Source organism: Petromyzon marinus, chromosome 23, assembly GCF_048934315.1.
Source record: "Petromyzon marinus isolate PM22_M1 ecotype Great Lakes invasive population chromosome 23, UKy_Petmar_22M1.pri1.0, whole genome shotgun sequence".
Lineage (NCBI taxonomy): Eukaryota > Metazoa > Chordata > Hyperoartia > Petromyzontiformes > Petromyzontidae > Petromyzon > Petromyzon marinus.
This window is the reverse complement of record NC_133689.1, coordinates 1,940,712-1,960,142: the sequence shown is the minus strand read 5'-3', so window position 1 is coordinate 1,960,142 and position 19,431 is coordinate 1,940,712. Positions and strand designations below refer to the sequence as shown.

General features: G+C 45.4%; 1 protein-coding gene across 1 annotated transcript; it reads left to right on the top strand.

The window, feature by feature from the left end:
* Positions 1-1,630: 1,630 nt before the first annotated feature.
* Positions 1,631-16,891, top strand: LOC116945157 (syntaxin-12-like). Its single transcript, XM_032959351.2, has 10 exons — positions 1,631-1,790; positions 7,946-8,109; positions 8,984-9,053; positions 9,353-9,452; positions 9,905-10,042; positions 10,241-10,293; positions 10,867-10,966; positions 11,495-11,567; positions 12,944-13,026; positions 13,382-16,891. Exons 2-10 carry the CDS (start codon positions 7,971-7,973, stop codon positions 13,472-13,474), a joined length of 849 nt encoding a protein of 282 aa, XP_032815242.1. The 5' UTR covers positions 1,631-1,790; positions 7,946-7,970; the 3' UTR covers positions 13,475-16,891.
* Positions 16,892-19,431: the final 2,540 nt, after the last annotated feature.

Below are 19,431 nucleotides of genomic sequence, written 5' to 3'. Positions count from 1 at the left end.
CCCGAATGCATTTTTGTTAGTCGGCATATTCTCTCATTACGATCACGGCGGGACAGATGACTGACCGGCTACACATATGATAATGTATGAGATACTGAGAAAACTATAAAAAAAATGAAAAGAGAAAATTATTCTTCTAACCCTTAATCATCTGATTCAACTAGATCCATTTTAACATATTAATTGCTTTTCAAATTTGAAATGTTTTGTGAATACTAAAACAAACTGGAACAAAATTACATAGGATGTGTTCGGGGCAATGGTTAGAATTCAATCAGATGGCTGGTACGTGACTGGTGTCTTGTGGACGAGTTAAGCTTATAATTAGAGCTACAATTTAGTTGGCGAGTTTGTGCTGCAAGCAACAGAAACAAAAAGTGGCCCAAAACTAGCCAAATGGAAAACAAACACCATAGTACGACCCTACCTAGCTACCAAGTACTTGCGAGGGCCTCATTTCATCTCGATAAGTGAACCGGAAAATCGATTCGCACCTGGCACACGTCCAGTCGGCCTCTCACTTGGTCCGCGGCTACTGGTCACGTGCCTACTCCAGTCTACCAGCCACTCGGAAATTGAGAACTTACCTGAGAAATGAATCCCCGCAAATAAGCCTAACCAACTCATCTTGGCCTGGATTTTTTTATGTTTAACATTTATCCATATGTGTATTATAGAAATGCCTAAGTTATGAATATCGACCTTCCGTTTCCAGATCCATGAGTCTCGTCTCCAAGTATCCTGTTGTTGAAGCTGCTCTCTCGCTAGTTCAGCAGTTCCACTGCTGGATTATATTTTTTTCCGCCTGAGGACGACCGCTTGTGTTGCGATCGAAACGTCGTGATTTCTTTTATTTTATACCTACGTGACTTTACCGAAAGAACCAAAAAGTATCCTGTTATTTTGCAGTATTGGTAATGGTAAATGCCCCCTTTGGCTTCAATTCGTTATTACATTTTCTTTGAGCTTTGGTTGCCATTGCTAATTCGGTATAATTACAAGAACTATTCATAACTGTACATTCCTGTAATACAACTCAAACGTGTTATTTTGCATGCTAAATAGTATTATGAAACAATTATCACGCGTGAGGTGCGTTAGCAAAGAAATATGCAACACGAAACAGCATTACTATATTACGACAGTCGTGCACATGAGATGCGTGAGGATGTCATCGCGAGAAACGCACACAGCTCTGCAACTCCCAACTGTTGCAAAACATGCCATGAGGCCAGACCGAATATTTGACGTCGGTGCCACATGAGGTGGCATGACTTTATTGATTCCAATATCTTTTGGGCCAAAAAAATCAGTGAATTACGTGGTAACAATTAGAAATTATCCGGGCTATCCAATAATTGACTCTTGTTAGCGTTGTAAATAAATCTGTACTTGCTAAGGATTTTTGTTACATAGAGGCGGCACCAATGATCTCTTCTCTGGCGCATGGGCTGCACGTGGTTCTACTCAGAGCCGCCCGACTTCCGTAAATACGACTTTAATCCCGCCCATCAATGCGACGTCACCGCACCCGCAGCCAATGGAGCCCAACCAGGAACAACAACAGTCCGAACTCGTGTCCAATGGGAAATGAGTGACGTAGGAGAAGGCGTGGCCCAAACTGAGAGGGCGTGGCCCAAATGGGGGGCGTGACGTTGCGAGGGGCGGGGCTTGGTTGGGACGTGACGTCGCCGCCGTCAGCTGACAGCGCTTCTTGTTCAGATCCACTTGAAACGCAGAGATATAATTAAACCATTACAGAATTAATCAAATCTTCCTTCCGATTAAAGGTACGTTTGCTTTCATCGGCCCGCGCTCGTTAAGTCGCGCTCGCCTTCAGAATTTATTGAGCTGTAGGGTTGTTGTTCGCCCTCGTTGGTGGAGCTCGCCAGGGCCTACCGAGTCACCGCCGCTGGGGTAGTCTTCCCTGAGTAGGGCGCGCTGAGCCCGGCGGGGCGTGCAATCCGAGCCGGGGTGGGGGGGGGGATGACCGGGGAGGCCCGAGGATGATGATCTCAGCGAATTGAACAGCGAAATTTGAAATGACTGACGGTATACATGTCAGAGTTTCCGTGTCGCTCCCTGTGTATTTATGTATGTCAATGTCCTGTCTTTATTTCTGTCTGTGTCACAGTGTATCTGTGTCTTGGGATCTATTCTGTGGGTCCGTGTCTCTGTGTGTCTATTTTCCCGTGTCTGTCTCCCGGTGTTTATGTCCGCATGCCTTGGTGTATATGCCCTTGAGTGCCTTGTCTTTTGTGTGTTTGTCACGAGGTCTATCACTCTCCGTGTCTTTGTGGCTGTCTCTTTGTCTCGGTGTTACTGTGATTCTGTGATCTCTATTGTACCTATTTGTGTCGCTATTATTGTCTGTCGTTTTGTATGTTTTACGTCTCCTTGTCTCTTCACGTCTATCCTCCGTATCTCAATTTTTCTTGGTCAATCTCACTGTCTATCCACATCTGTGTGTCTGTCTTTCTCTGGGGTTTTGTCTCTGCCTCCCTCTCCATGTCTTTGTGTGTCTCTCTCTCTCTTACCGTGTCTCTGTCTTTTTTATAGGGCACTTAATCCGCTCTACTGCTGATAATACTTTTAGGCGCTAGATATTACACACCTGTGCAGGTTCCAGTAACTAATGTCTCCTGTGATACCACTGCTTTTAATGCGCTTGGTGAATGGTTGTGACTTTTCCTCTGTAGCTCCTCGTGTCTTAAACGTAATATTGTTTTCATTGCTGATTGTGTCCCCCCTATTCAAGTAAGACCCTACGCAAGACCTACCTCATAAGACCTTACTCATGACCTACATAATAAGAACTTACTCAAGACTTACCTCTTCTTTCCCTAAGGTCTGAAACGATGCTCCCCCATCACGTTGTACATTTCTACTGTTTCTATGTTCAATACCTTGGCCTTGTGCTTATGTTTGACTTCCTCTCAATTCCACTATCTTTTATTTTAGTAATACTACCTCATCTCTCTTAGCAGTTTCAAATGCAGAATTTGTATTATTACCACAACACCCTCCTATACGTCCTTTCAATCACGGTGTTTTCACAATTGTTTTACGTTTATTGCTTTAAAACTGTATTGAGGTGTGTGGCAAGAGGATGTGTTCTCGTTACATCTGTGGCTTTGTTTACATGGAACAGCAGCGTGAGATTTAACATTAACCTTGCAGTGACTTGAGGACTGTAATGTGTGAGATAGTAAATACGTTCTGTTTGTTGTGGAAGCTACGATCTTGTAAGCCGACCTTATTGGCAATAGTTGATGTGGTAAATTCAGATTAGAATTTGAACAGTGACACTGATATGCAATTGTCTACTCTTTGTGAATTTTCATATCACAGCGTCTTTGAGATCTATTTTACAGCACAGAGTTTGCTTTGGAAATACCTGACAGAAATTGCCATGTGTGTGCAAAGTGAATGAAACCATTACCTCTGCAGGATCGCAAATTGTCGAACATGTTAACTCCTATGATATTTCAGCAGCCTTGTTTTTTTATTGTATCCGTCACTGTTTAAAATTGTTCACACATGGTTTTATATATACAGTATATATGTACATTTCTGAGGGACTTCTGATTGGCACAAACATGAGCATTGCTTTTAAAGCCATTCCTCCTGCACTAGCTGAAATCACTTATCCCAAGATTTCCCCATTGGCCTGTAAGAAGAATTGAACGTCCCCTGAAAGCCAGTTTTACACGTCTTTGCCGCTGGTGATCGATGACACGTCATGCGGGAGGCACGTGAAACCACGTTTTTTATTGAGTTCTAAATAGCCGAACTTAACATAGATGAACACTTTTTGATTTAAAGCTTTCGTGACTGCAGGGATTCATATTCTTGGTTCTTTCGGTAAAGTCACGTAGAAGGGAAACAATAAAATAATAAAAATATAAAACAATAAAATTCTCACGACGTTTCGACTGCAACACAAGCAATCATCAGGTGTGAATTTTCTTGCTGTGGTTTTCACACCTGATGATGATTGCTTGTTTTGCAGTCGAAACGTCGTGAGAATTTTATTGTTCTATATTTTTTATTAATTTATTGTTTCCCTTCTACGTGACTTTACCGAAAGAACCAAGAACATAGATGAACACGTCGGCGTCATCACATCTATCCCTCAATTTAAGGAATGAAACAGGAAGATTTCTCCACAGATCTGGCTGTCAGCCTGATGATGCAAGTTGTAATTACTGGCGAAACGTCTTACTCGGTTTGTGAATGTTGTGGATTTGCTCTCCAACACACCGGTGTGCTGAACTAGTAACGAATTAGCATATTTAGTTTTCGTAACAAAACCTTATTGGTTGTGGCGGGTTTAACAACAACATTTATATTTACGTGATATCACTCAAAAATACCTATATTATGGCCGAACTTAACTTGTTCTTTGGAAATACATCTTAAAACCAGTCGTTACGCGTGGCTTATGTAACGCTATCCAACATGCATTTGACTTCAGAAGTCTTTATTTGTACAGAAGTTGACGGTTAACTATATATTATCAGAGCAAAATGTGTTTATGCATTTGAAAATGCTGTCGTAATTTTTATTGAGTGTTTTCTCCCAAGTTTTAGGCAACCCTTTAATTAATTTGACAGGTTTTCTCCACGGCAATTCCCTAATATAAACACAACTTTACGCTATGTCGGATCTTATTGGACCATCTTTACGAAATTTATAGTGCCCCCCCGCATTACAGATACTTAGACGGAGACACAGATGGTGGACAGCGCTAATTTATGATCACTTTCAACCTGAGTTGTAATGTGTTAAACAAAAACAACTGGTAGTATATGCTTGCTGTCCGTCTTTCAACAGATTCGAATTGAATGAGTAAAAGATTACTCAATTCTCTATGCTGAAATTGGCTGAAGCAAGCCCAGCGAGACACTCCCGCGTTGAGCAATCACGTGCATAACGCACGTGATCTCATCTGAGTCTGTGGAGAGTAATTTTCTCGCGAAGAGCAGGTAATGCTTTTTAATTGCCCCTAATGGCCGGAGTGGTTGCTACGAATTGACAGGGTGGGTGAATATCACCATATTTTCACTTGTTTACGTGTACATGTGTAACCCTTCTTGTCAAATTACTGCTGTATGAAGGCCTTATACCATGCTGTCCTATTCATGGGTTTGATTTGACCTGACTTCAACAAGATGGTCAGTGTCGATCGGTGATGGTAGGGAGCTTAGATATAGGGAGTTAACTGAAATTTCCTTTGCTCTCCAAGACCTAGACAATTACACCCATGCACTCTCGTGTTTACCGAACAGCCTTTAACACCTGCCTTGCATGGTTGTTGCCCATCCAAGCACTCTCTGCTTAGCTCCTGAGATCTGGCAAAACCAGTTACATTCTGGGTTATTTTGATCACAGGTTGACTTGTTTACTTGTTAGATAAAGGAAGACCCTGATGTTTACATTGCTGCCTTTTTATTTAAAATGCTTATGTATGCCCTTGGAGAAGCTGGAAAGGGAATGGCTACTGCTATACTGCCGTGTGTAAATGTTCAACTCTGCGCAGATGCAGCTAATGTCTTGCTACTCACCAGGGACTCAGTCTGAAAACCAAGTCACATGCTCCTTGGCACGAAGCATGCGCCCTGGACGCGATAATTACAGCTGGTGGTTGTTTTTTGGCGCATTTGCTCGCCAAATGAGGAGCGCATGCCTTCAAGCTGCACAGTGGCCCAGCCTATATAGAGACACTTGTGACCTTTAGCATGAATCTGGATGATTCTTAAACCGATATATAAACACACTTAACATCTTATATTGTGACTGTCTTATATTGTGACGGTCACTGATTCTTGGCACTACTTTACTGAATCATAATAAACAAAAATCCGTTGCAACAAAACACATTTAATTGCCTGTTAACAGTGGTGGTTTTTATTTGTCAATGACTGATAACTTAATGACTAGCACATATGAGAAGCATATCTGTAAGGTGGGGGTGATGCGCTGGCTCGCCTGACGTGCGCACTGGGCTACGAACCCGTGGCCTCTGCCATGGCTGACATCAGTGACAAGTGATACGGGTCTCCTACAATCACTGCACAACATGGTGAAGTATGGTCAAACATCCCCCATGGCCCACGTGGCATGGGGAGGCCATCATCCAGCAGTGGATTTACAAAGGCCTACAAATGCGATTGATTCGATTGTATCTCAAAGTAAACGTATTAGGAGTAGAATGATGCATTGATTGATCAATTAACAGTCTTAAGTTTAACACATAGGCTTTCGCGACAACATCCATAATAGATGTTTTTTTGGTTCCTTATATCCTTATATAGATATCCTTATATAGATATAAGAAACGAAACAGGTGGGCTTCTCCACAACTCTGGCTGTTGCCTGATGAAGCTACTTGTAATTACTGGCGAAAGGTCGTTCTCAGCTTGTGAATGTTGCCACAGGATACACCGGTGTGCTGTACTAGTGACGAATTGGCCACGTTCTGTTTACGTGACAACCCTTACTAGTTGGCTGTGTTGGGTGGTGGCGGGTTTTAACGACACACATTCACACGCTCAAACTCAAAAAACCTCTATTATGGATAAGAGTCTTAAGCTCACGATGCATCAATGGAATCGTTTATGTAAGAATCACTGGTTTTCAATTCGTATATGTCAGAATATTTATTTATACTGGAGGAATCCAATGAGCTATAAAGATATTTTTCACAGATGTACCGATGGGGCAGGTCAGAACGTTACAACAACAAACAATTCGAAAACACGATAGGAGTGCAAAGTATCGGAATGGTAAACAAATCACTTAAAATGTATACAAATAAAACTAAACTTTTTGTTATCTTACCAGGTGAAGCCCAATAAGCCGTTAGCTTCTTTTTCAGAAGCGACGTGGCCACAAATGATAGCTCAACGAAGTGGCCTATAGTGTGAAATATGTTACATGTATATAAATAGTTCACATCACCCCTGCAACCAAGAGGTCCACTACGTTCACAACATATCACATTGCAAAACTATCAGATATCCCAGGGAATGACAGTAATACGTTTTTCAAAGGAAGAGGAGTAAATTCCCAATGTCACAGTTGAAGAAGTAACCAGTGGCCTTTGCAAAATGAAAACAAGGAACGCTTTGGAATATGATGAAATAACTGCAGACATCATTAACGAAACAGGGCCTGATGTTGTAACACAACGAGGATATATATTTTTACACATAAAAGAAATGCCTCGACCACAGTTTAAGCCACAATCATCGTCTTGAAAGGGTTAGGGAAAACAGATTTTGAAAAATGACAGACACATTATCTTCCAATCCACTCGTTTTAATTGTTCACATAGATCACAAGGAGAATAATAATAATGGACAATGTAGAGGCCAGCTATCTTTATGAACAAGCTAAATTGAAAAAAGGTTATTCCACCGTTGACTATGTATATACTATAAGTCATATTCTAGATAGCTTAATTTTGTGCTTTATGAACATAATATTTACTCTAAAGAAAGATAAGTGGTCTGGGGCAGGACACATCGCTGGAAGGGAAGAGGGAACGTGCAGAGATGGAGCTGTGAAATCGACTCGTGTGTAGGTGCTAAGTCAGGCATTATCCTTTGTTTTACCATGAGATTACATAAACCCATTGGGCACCTGAGAAACATTGCATCATTTGCAAGGGTTGAACTTCATTGCTACATGGCAGGGCTGTGATAGATTGACAGTTTCAGGAACCTTAATCCAGCAGTGGATTGAGCGTGGCTTACAATGATAATGTCGATGAAACGGTTCCGCATATTTCTGAACGTTCGCTTTCCTATTTGCGCGACCTCACTGCGCGAATCTATTTTAAAATTCCCTGTCCTCAAATGGCCGCCCGCCTTTTACTCTTTGCCTAGGAGCGGGACGCGGCATTCCAGAGTGCCGCCACGTGTTTTCTTTTCCCCGGCAGACCGAGCTGAGACACAGGAGCAACGATGTCGTACGGGCGACCCTCCGGCTCCGATGGGAGCTACGGCGCGTACCGCCAGGTGCCACGGGAGAGCGGATCCGCAGCAGAGTTTGGTCGGCTCGCGCACACCGTCGGCACCAACATCCAGAAGATCTCACAGAATAGTGAGTATCCCGTACAACAACAATAACAAACGCCATTCGCCACTAAGTGTCGGTGACGTCACCATGGCGCTTGTGTCAGGCTATGTGCACTTTAGGTCCACGTGAAGTGTGGAATGCCCGTACACACATACACACACGCGTTGCACTGTCTGGCGTTTTACTTGCGTTTTAACAACTAGGCATGTGGAAGTGGCTGGCTGGCCAGGAAGTTCAGTGACCCGAGCATGAAGACATCGCCTTTGTGATAGCCTTTGCGATAGGAATAGTGCGAAAACCAAATCTATGTACTTGCTCACTGAGCCGGCACCAATGAGATCCTGGGTTGATGCCCATGTGTCGGCCCCAAATTAGACAAATGCTATCAATGCGATAGACGCTAGAGATGAGACGGTACAAATGAGACAAGAAAAATGTATTATTAAATCGGATTGTGACAGAGAATCACGACAATTCTCCAAATCGTGCAAGCAGTAATGAATTATATCGTGCCTATTTAAAGCATTCGTTTGTTGGCAACTGGGTGAGACCATACTTCACCTCGCTGATCGGTAGGGGGCGAGTTTTGAAGGCAGGGTGCATAGACATAGGAGCATAGACGTACAGGACATTTGGCTTTTGCTGAACTGCCCTCTGCTGCCCACCACGTAGCCCCGCAGGGAATAGCAACGTATTTATGCACGATTATCACCCATCCATCCAGCATCCCATCTAAAACCCGCTGAGCTTCCGAAATGTGCCAATATCGGGCACATGCCTGGCGATTGGGTTATCATTCCTTGATTGTCTCAGCGATATTTTTTGCTCGAGAAGTCCTTACTGCCTTTGGTTTTGCGTGCACAGTGTTTTCCCCCTAACGCTCTGCCTTGTCCCGCAGCGTCACAGATCCAGAGGATGGTGGCACAGCTGGGTACGGTGGAGGACACGACCGAGATGCTGGAGCGCCTGTAAGCCGATTGCACCTCACGGGAATGCCGCCTCTTGCTTTATTCCCCTTCCCCCCCCCCCCAACAATTACATGCTGTGGTTCTTCTGTACTTGCACATCTGTGCCCCCTGCCGTCACCGACCCCGCACTGACCAGCGTGATCAATTACGGTCAGGTATCCCCCCACAACAAAATATGACGTGGGGAGGCCCTCGTCCCTGCAGTGGTTGTACAAAAGTCTATACACAAGTGTGATTTGTGTTTCGCGTGTTAATACTGTACGCCTCGAGAACTCTCCCGTGTTGCCATGCTCCCGCAGGCAGAATCTGCAGCACTACACAAACCAGCTGGCCAAGGAGACCAACCAGCAGCTGAAGGAGCTGGGCTCCTTGCCACCCATGTCCAGCCAGGCTGAGCAGGTGATCTTCTCATGCACTGCTCAACTTTGGAACTCCCTCTCATAGTCTCTTCTACAAAGTTGTTCCAAACTCACTCAATTCTATTACGCCATCAGTCGTGCTGTTTGTTGCTGACCACTTCACTTTGCTTTTGTGGTCGTTGTGGCCTTTGGTGCTGGTCACGGCAACTGTGATTTAATAAACCAAAGACGAGCTTGTTTTTGGCTATCCATCAACAAATGTGCTGCAGCCGTTGGAAATGCTCTTCCTTCCGGTATTAGGAAGCCACTGGGAGCTATGGACTTTTAAATCTAAATTGAAAATGTAATTTGTTTAGAAGTGCTTTTTGGGTTTAGTTTGTTGTTTTTTTCTCGCGCTTCTGATTAGCACGGTTGGCGACGTACGGTGCGGAAGATGTTCAACATACGTACGTACATTTGATAACGCTGTTCTGTTAACTCTCGCGTGTGTAGCGGCAGCGGAAGATGCAGCGCGAGCGGCTGATGAACGAGTTCTCAGCTGCCCTCAACAGCTTCCAGGCCACGCAGCGGCGCGCCGCCGACAAGGAGCGGGAGAACGTGGCGCGGGCCCGGGCACAGTCACGCGTCACAGTGAGGCCGTCCGATCGCAACCGTGGTTTCTGTCGTCACACTGAAATGCGTCTGCCGATGATTGGCCGATTTGGTCTGGGATGGTAACAGTGTGGGGAGGCCTACAACAGTGGGGTAGACAATGGCTGGCGATGGGGAGGATAGGATGATGATGAAAATTATTAACATGACCGCATTGTGTGCGTGATATTTCTGCAGGAGAATTTCTTTGACGAGGGGCCGAGGGAAGGCACGTTGGTGAATCTTGACGGGTACGTGGAGTCGTCGTTTGACACACGAGCAACGCGCGCCCCATTGAGTTGTGCAGGATTTAGTTAACGATGAACTTTCATGGCGGTTACAGAAAAGCATAGCCATGGAAAGTCGGGACGCAGTGAACCTGACATCATAAGTTCAATTTCCGGCCATGGTTAACATAAAGCCTTCATGAGAATAGGTTTTCCCCCTTTTATCTGGCAACAAAACAGCTGTGTTATGTTGTTAAAACACCAAACTGAAACCTTTTACAAGGAATCATGTCCTCATTAACCACAATACTTGTGGTCAAAATGCAACCAAGAAACACACTCTGATAATATGTGGCATTGTCTTTGAAACTGTCCAATCAGTTTCAAAGACAATGCATATATTATCAGAGTATGATGTTAATTCTAAATGTGGAGGGAGAAAACCGGAGGACCTGGAGAAAAATCCACTCGATCACAGGGAGAACATGCAAAGTCAAAATATACAGCAGGCGTCAGGGTCAGGATCGAACACACGACCTCCTGCGTACTAGGCGAGGTAGTTAACATCTCGCCACTGCGGCACCTGCTGGCTTGCAGGGAGGAGGATGAGAGGCAGCTGCAGTCGGAGGAGCCCGCCATCACGGAGGAGGATCTGGAGGACATCAAGGAGAGGGAGACGGCGATTCGCCAGCTCGAGGTGCTCTGACGGCACCCAGCGCCGGGGTCTTGGGAGGGAGAATCTCGTCGTCTGCTAATTACTGTAGCATTGGGCTGTGATGGGGCCCAGTGGTAGCGCGTTCACCACATGTTGTAGAAGTCCTCGGTTCCATAATACAAGGATACTGATTTGGTCAGAGGTAGATCTCGGAAGCTAAGCAGCATGAATCCTGGACAGTGCTTGCATGGGCAATCATCTTGCATGATGAACTGGTTGCTCCAGACTCTGGGGCGACGTGGTGGGCAGCAGAGGGCAGTAGAGCAAAATCCGCAATGCTATTGTACTATACTTCTATGCCCTCATCTCTAAACTCCCCGCCTCCACCAACCTGCACTGACTGACGTGGTGAAGTATGGGGAAGAAATATCCAGTAGTGGATTGGCAAAGAGGCCTGTAGATGTGCACATGAGTGCACATAGTTACGGCTTTAACAGTGGCCCTAGCGTTTGCTCTGTTGTCTAATTCTCAAACCACCTTCGCTTGTCCGATGATTGATGATGATAATAGGCCGACATCATGGACGTCAACCAGATCTTCAAGGACCTGGGCACCATGATCCACGAGCAGGGAGATATGGTCGGTGAGTGCAGCGGCGATGGCATATGCACGCCCTGGAGTGCGAACTGATGGGCCAGTTATAATTTAAAGTTCTACGTTTATTTGTTTAACCAGGTGAGAACTCGAGAGACCAGGATGCAAGAGTGACTTTGGGTCATCAAAATCGGAGCAAAAATAACCACGTTACGGAAGAAAATTTAAAACTGCATCGAAAGGTTAAGTTATAGAAACATCAAAGTAGATTTAGGTTGATAATTATTGCACATCCGGTTAGCATGATTGGCTACGCATAGTGCGAAATAAGTTCAGCATACATACAAACAAGGATTTGAGTCAAATACGATTGCAATTGACGTTCTCATAAAGAATCGACAGCTCGGCATTAAATTGTGATGTAGATGAGAGAGGAGCCAATGGCATTGTTGAAGCGATGGAATTCCAGGTGTTTGGGGCATCAAAGGAGAATGAGTGAGAAGCACGTGAGTTTTTTTTTGCCCAGAGTACAATGCTCTTTGGTGTTGGTGGGGCGTCTGTGAGTGAGTGGGGCTTGTGTGAAGCCACCTGGTTTACAGGAGGCTCAACCGGGTCACATGCCGAGTTGGCAGCCCCTCCCTCCCCCTATCGGCCTCACCCACTTTTACTTAGCCACGCCCGCTTATTCACCACCGCTTCACGGCAAATGGCAGCTGTTGTTGTTGTGAGTAATTGTGGTTTAATATGTACGTGAGTGTGACCTTGTCTGTTCATGAATATCTCGAGCTCAGTGTTGAGTATGTATGGACTGTCCTGTTGACTGAGCTGTCGCATGAATGTGAAATGTGTACGAATATGATGAGTTTTCATAGCGGTTTAGCGACGTTTATGGAAGGGTGTATAGGTAAGCATGAATTGTTACGCGAGTGGTTTCAAGTGTGTGGCTCATGAGTGTACGTGGCCCTTTTGAGTGAGTCAAGGTTTGCTCTGTATATTTGCGCCTTATTTGCCTCATCTTGGGCTTCAAAGGCAACGCGGCCTTAGTTTACCACCCGGTGTGGTGCATTAACCCACAGTACTCAAGACAGAAAGGCATGCGGACATGCTTATGACCACATCCCCTTCTCATTTGCATCGAGAAAATCGATGAATGCAGCCCTAGTTCTAAGCGAAGAGCATTCCACAAACGTTCTGAATAACAGGCTCCATTGCACAAAGCTGCCACTGTGCCGATTCAGAATCGAAATCAGAATATTTACACTAGAGGAATCTGATGATTACAGTAGGGTCAGGTCAGGACATTACAATGACGAACAATACAAAAACACGATGGCAGTGCAAAGTATAGGAAAGATAAACAAATCACAAACAATACAAATAAAACTATAGATTGACAGCTGCCCTCCCCCCCCGTCTGCCCCATAGACAGCATCGAGGCCAACGTGGAGAGTGCGGAGGTGCACGTGGACCACGCGGAGCAACAGCTGCGCCGTGCCGCCCAGTACCAGGTGATTTTTTTTTCAAATTCAAATTTTTCAAATTTTTCAAATTTTCTTGTTGTGGTTTTCACACCTGATGATGATCGCTTGTGTTGCAGTCGAAACGTCGTGAGAATTGTATTGTTTTTTATTATTTTATTGTTTCCCTTCTACGTGACTTTACCGAAAGAACCAAGAATATGAACCCGTATGTTATGTTTTGCCCTGACAGCTGCAAATCGGTTTCCGGTACCACTGATGTAATTCCACCGAGGACAAATGCGTATTTTGCAAACGTTTGCGTGATCCATGCCTGTTCGTGATTTTTTTTCCTAACTTATTTTGGGTCGCATCTCCTCCCCGTTGCCCGATTGCCACGATGCAGAGAGCCTCCCGCAAGAAGATGTGCATCCTGCTGGTGATCCTGGTCGTCATCGCCACCATCATCGCCATCATCATCTGGCAGTCGACCAAGTGAAGCCCCGGAATTCACGCGCCAATGCCACTCGTGCCGAGGCGGAGAGTGGGACCCAGATCCCCCTTCCAATACCCGTGCTCAATTATTCGTGGGTCGTACACAGGCGTTGGCTGCACAGAGCCTAATTATTTAAGAACTGATTTGAGCAAACTGGTTCACTGTACATACGTGACTTGGTTAATTACTACGTGGGTATTTTGCGGTCTTGTTTTCGACTTATATCGCTAGTTGTTGTTCGGCATAACGTCCAACGTTTCACCCCACATGCTGGGAGCTTCTTCGGGAAGTTAATTCAGTTCCGGTCGTGTGGACAGCCCCTCTGACGTGTTTTCATTTTTGTGCGTCGCTCTACGCCCTGGTTGCTTCTGACTTCAGTTCCTGTTCAGTTCCTGAACAAGCTCCTGGCACGTGGGGCGGAACGTCCGACCTCGTGCCGAACAACGCGCGCTAAAACCTGACAACACGTCGAAGATCCACGTGAACCCGGCTTGTTGACATGTGCATACTCTCGGTACGTGCGTGTGCAAGTGCGCGCATGCCCAGCGATGGTTACAAGCGACGATGCTCAGAAACTGAGATTTTCAACTCACTTCGGTGAGGCAGCGCTGATGTGCTCCGTAAGGGAGTGCATGGATGCGATTGTGTCGACTTTACACCGCTCACTGTTGACTTCTCGCACCTTCGACCTGAGCACTGTTGGCTGCATATGGCGTGAAAGAAGTTCAACATGCGTACATACGTATGTTCTCGCTTAGCTTTGATGTCTGCTGAATTGCATTCAAATCAGTTCAGGTTCCCTGCTAAGTTCGCCGAGTAACCATCCTTTATTTTTGCAAGCGAGTCTCCTCCCGCTTGTGAACGTCGCCATCAGTCCTGGAACACGGCAGAATGTTCAGTTCCTTACAACGGTGTTTTACAGTATGGGATATTCCGTGAGAAAGCCAAACAAAGCGGAAAGTCGAATAAGGTTTCTGTGTGCCCGAAAGTTTCTTGAAAGTATTTTTTTCTCATGAACACATTTTTTTAAATCGCGCAGAACCGCGAAGGACAGCCCGGGACGCACGGCCCAGCTGTGTGGCTGCTGGGGTTGTCGTGACCTGGCGCTGCCACGATAGACCGGTCGGTACAAGGCCCACGATAGTCGCATCGTCGCCCCTTTCTGCAAACTATATCCATGTACTGTCACTGGTTGTCACTTGCAAATATTTATGAAATGAAATAGCAAAAGTACAGTTGATAATGCTCTAAATAAATAGCTATTGCTAAATATATAGCAACAAGTTTTTTCGGAGTAACTGACAGCATGTCGGTTATACGATGTCACGTTCGCACTCCAGGTATTTATTTGCCGTGTAACGGACAGCGTGTGCATTATAAGGGTTGCAGATTCTAACGTTGCAATGACAAGAGAAGGGCTATGGTAGGATTACAGTTGAGTGGACTGCAGTTGAACGTTCAAAGTAAATACCTATTGGTACTGGTGGCACAGTAAAGCACAACACACAAAACAATAGAATTGTGAAATGCAGTTACAAAGCTGTGGAACACTGGTATCGCGATAATCATCGTATCATGAAATTAAATAATATATTATCGTGAAAAAATACATCGCGGCAACCCTCGTAGCTACGAGATAGCCGTTTTTTTTCTTTTTCAGTTGCGTCTTTGAGCGGTTCCTAAATACTCCGTGGTCCCGTCCCCCTGACCATGTCCTTGAGTCGGTTTGCCTGTGCACCTGTTTGTGTGCTGCAAGAGACGGAGTGGAGTGAACTCGGTAGACCGGACTTAGATTCTCGGCCGCGGCTGGTATCAGTGACGAGTGATATTCGAATCGGAACCGATGTATAAACATCAGCACTGGGGAAGACAAAGACGGCTAGGCGTGGCGCTTGCCCACCCCCCACCCCGTTGTACATTGCGGCGGCCTTGATAATTGCTCGCTAACAGCACTGGCCGCAGCAGTCTGGGAATTTATAGAGAGACCTTTGTCTTTGTACTGCAAGAGTGACCTCGGCACAGGAGGCATTTCACTAATTGCAACATCAAGGCCATGTATGATGTTTTGTTACTTTTGGTTTGTCAGTGGTTTCTTTGTTCTGTTTTTGTATGGTTGAAACAAATCAAAACCTTGGCCCTGCTCAAGTAACATTGGATGGTGCTCATCTCAATTGGCGCCTCTGAGCCAAAAGTAGAAATTCTATATTCCTATGGCAGGGGCCTTTTAATCCAAAGGACATGCAGTACTGCTCGAAGGCTTCCTCTTTGCAGGACTTGATGATGCCTGGGCCACATTCACAGTCCAGTCAGCCTGAACGGTCATGAGAGAGAGGTAGCCAAAGATGTGGACCTAGTGTTGTCACCTCTACTGGTTTTTCCAGGTTCATCCTCTTGCTTGTGTAACTGTCCTGGGAAAGTCTTCCTGGGAATTAATTGTGCTGGTTTTTTGTCGCCACTCTCTCAAGACAACGTATTTACTTGTAGTTCTCTGTTCTTGTATTATGAGATATTCTCCCCATCAATATGTCCCAGTTTTATTGTAGCTAAGAGGTCGTGACCCTATTTGGTCCTGACCTATGACCTGAGATTACCATAATGCACGTCAGCAGCTCTGTCCTGTGTTTGTGCATTAACTTAGCCAGCTTACCTCCTAGCGTGCGACGGGTGAACACGATCGCAAGTGAGAGCTAGATTCCGCGTTGGTGATGTGTGTATGGTCAGTTATTTGGGAAGCTCTTATTACAGAAGGAAATTACGGTTTTCAAATAGCAGTGAGATGGAGTTGTGAATGTTGAAACTATCTCTTTTTCCACTGCATAACCAAGCCGTGCTGGAGCCAGGTTGATTTTCCTCTGCAGAATCTGAGCTGTGCCACTCCTGTCACATGATGCATTCGTATATTTTTTTATTTTTACCGCAAAAAAATGTACATGTCATGTATGCTGAACGTCTTTCGCACCCTGTACGTAGCCAACCACACTCATAAAATATTAATAACCCCTCCATTGACCCCTGCTTGACTCCAGGCCAGATTGAAATGTTTTTAGAGACCAGGGTTTCACTGTATGGTTCTGGCATGGCTCAGAAAATATCCAGTGGAAAACTAGCCGTGCCGTGATGGCCCTGTGCTGGCTCGGCTCGGATGTGCCAGTGGAAAAAGGGCTCGTAAGGGCACATTCGTGTGTAATGTGTTTTGATTTTCTTTTTGCTGACACTATAATGCCGTAGCACTACGCAAACGCTGTAAGACATTTAATCGCACATTTAAGTTGTGTACGCTTGTGTTAGTGTAACGTTACAGTTAGATTTTAACACTGCGTTACTCCGTTAAGTTATTATGCATTAATGCTTGAGTGTACGAAGGACATGTGCTGTTTCATCAACGCTAACCTTTAAAAATAAAATGTGAATGCTGTAGAAGTGGGGGTTGGTACGTTGTGGTTTTTGCTTGTGCGTTTGAGCAGAGTGCTCTGATAAAGTACCACACAGGTTCCACGAGTACTTGACAGACGGGATCAGACCTGTAGGCACCTACCAATTCACACACCCAGCAACGTGTTGAATATTCACGTCTCATGGATGTAATTCAGTTAAGTAATGTGTTTTTATTTTACCGTTGCCTCCCCTGTTCCTCTTATTTTGTCACATTTGTACCGCTTTTTCACTCCCGTGACCTTACAACTTAAAATTTGTGTTACATTTGCATATAAGTCATTTGCATTCACCGTTATTCTTGCACAGACCATAAAATACATGGCTTGTGAAAGGAATATATTTCATCAATTGGTACTGTATATCCTTTTCTTGTTTCCGGTGAAGACCTAGAGTATATAAATGCGTTGCACGAGTACAGCCCTTTTGGCAATGCACTGCGGCATGGGAGCCTTTCGATGCCATGCAGGCCATGGCTATCGTCTGACCATACTTCGCCAAGCTGGTCGGTGCCGGTGGACAATGGCGGTACGCACAGCGTATCCTGGCAGCATTATGCCAGCCAACCGGTGTACCAGGTGGTCACCCGTCCATCCACACGCTGGTCAGGCTCCGCTTAGCTTGCGACATCTGATGACGTCGGGTGCAATCCGGGCGATTTGATCGTTGGTGTGAAATCGTACATTTCGGTGTCCACCATAAACTACTGACATGAACCAAAAAGCATTTTTTTGTAGACATGTTCGAGAAAAAACACTCCGTAAGTCTTCACTGGTTAGTGACGTCTCGTCGGAGTGGTGGTAGCTCTGCATGTGGCCTGAAATCCAGCACTGCAGGCAGCAGCAAGGGTTGGTGGATCACCGCACAAATGTCGTGAAACTCCCCGTGGGCGTCGAGGTGCCCATTACCTGGCTCGGCAGGACAAAAGCAGCACAGCAAGTGGACTAATCTCCATCTATTTCCATCATTGCGGGCATATGGTGTTGCCCCCTCGCACACGGGCGTTTTCACTGGGTGTTCTGGTTTCCTCCTACTCGTATGAATACTCATTGTTAATTGGCTGAAAAATATTAAAATAAAAAATAATGTAGCAGCAGTACCCTCTTAAAAAAGCGTGGCTTTCCTGGATAAATAAGTCATCATTGTATGTTAAAATTGTTTTTTTTTTAGACTTGCGTTTCGGCATGGCGTTTGTCTGGCAACCAAATATTCAACTTTGCAATTGGAATGAAAAGATCAAATTAAGACCGTTGCATAAAACTAGTCCTGCAACATGACCAGCACCTTGCAGGGATGTTTACCTCTGTTGAAGCCAACAAGCCTCGTTCTCATTGCACTGATACGCTGCAACGATTATGACCTTGGGATGGCGAAAGACAAACTCCGGCATGTTTTCTCGGTGGACAGCGCAGTAAATTAGATACATGTTTCCATACTTGGAGCCCGATTCACGTCTTGAGAAAATAGCTGAAAATAACCCAACTTGGGCAGAAATCTTCCCCAGGTCGGTGATGAACAAGGGAGAGATTAAACAAATAAATCGCGCATACGCATGGATTCTGCAACGATTTTCAATGTGACATTTTGTCCTTGGAAGTATGTTATATATGTATATTTTTATTTACCTCTATACGATATACGGATCGGAAATGTGAACATCAACAAAGGCACGGGAAGTTTGCAAAATGTGAGACGTGTTCAAAGAAGCGTGGGGGGGTGGGGGGAAGGTGCGCGCTTGGAATTACGCCGAGAGACGGGAGGCGAGATGCGCGCATGGGAGAACGTTCGAGACATCACAGCGAGAGCGTGTAAAACAAGTACGAGGGCAGAGGGCAGTGGGCAGGAGAAGCGTCGCTGCGTGAGTTGATGGCCGGTGGTCGAGAACTCACGAGCCGGTGGTTAACGGAGGGACGTTGTTTTGAGAGGACGTCCACCGTGGAGCCCGGAGCTTGGGAATCATCTCGTGCAGCTGCTAGATGGATCGCTAAGGCCATGACAGATGGTGACGGCGTCAGGGGGCCTTCATCATGAAGTGGATAGAGCATTTCTGCTGCTGCTGCTGCAGATGATGATTATGATGAGAGATTCGTTGGCAAAGCTAATTGATGAAGGACACACTCACACACGAGACGTTTCTGAGCCCAGGTAATGTTTAGTCATTTACATTATATGAGTTATATGAGTAATGCACCTATCTGGCAGGGGGTAGGACATTCCTGTATTTGAGGCAGGTTCATTACGAAAGCCACAATCTGGCACAAGTTCAACAATGCTCTCATTTATCGCGGCATCGCAGCCACCCACTGGAAGGCAGGTCTTGCTTTCAGGAAAGGAAATATAAAAGGTGCAGAAATCTAAAATAACTGCTTGGAATGGCTACCATTTCTCTCCGATATCGCCGCGCAAAGACACAACTCTTAAGTTACACATCTGGGGCCGGTGATGGCGAGTCCACGGAGGGGGGGGGGGGCAGGTCAGGGTGGAGGGGGGGGCATTGGATGCAATTTTAATCGAAGTCACGGTGGTGG

Excerpts from the sequence above, each read along its gene's own strand:
- LOC116945157 (XM_032959351.2), top strand. The coding sequence starts at position 7,971 with ATGTCGTACGGGCGACCCTCCGGCTCCGATGGGAGCTACGGCGCGTAC. Across the intron at positions 9,054-9,352 it reads ACCGAGATGCTGGAGCGCCT|GCAGAATCTGCAGCACTACA; the intron begins GTAAGCCGATTG and ends ATGCTCCCGCAG. Across the intron at positions 9,453-9,904 it reads TGTCCAGCCAGGCTGAGCAG|CGGCAGCGGAAGATGCAGCG; the intron begins GTGATCTTCTCA and ends TCGCGTGTGTAG.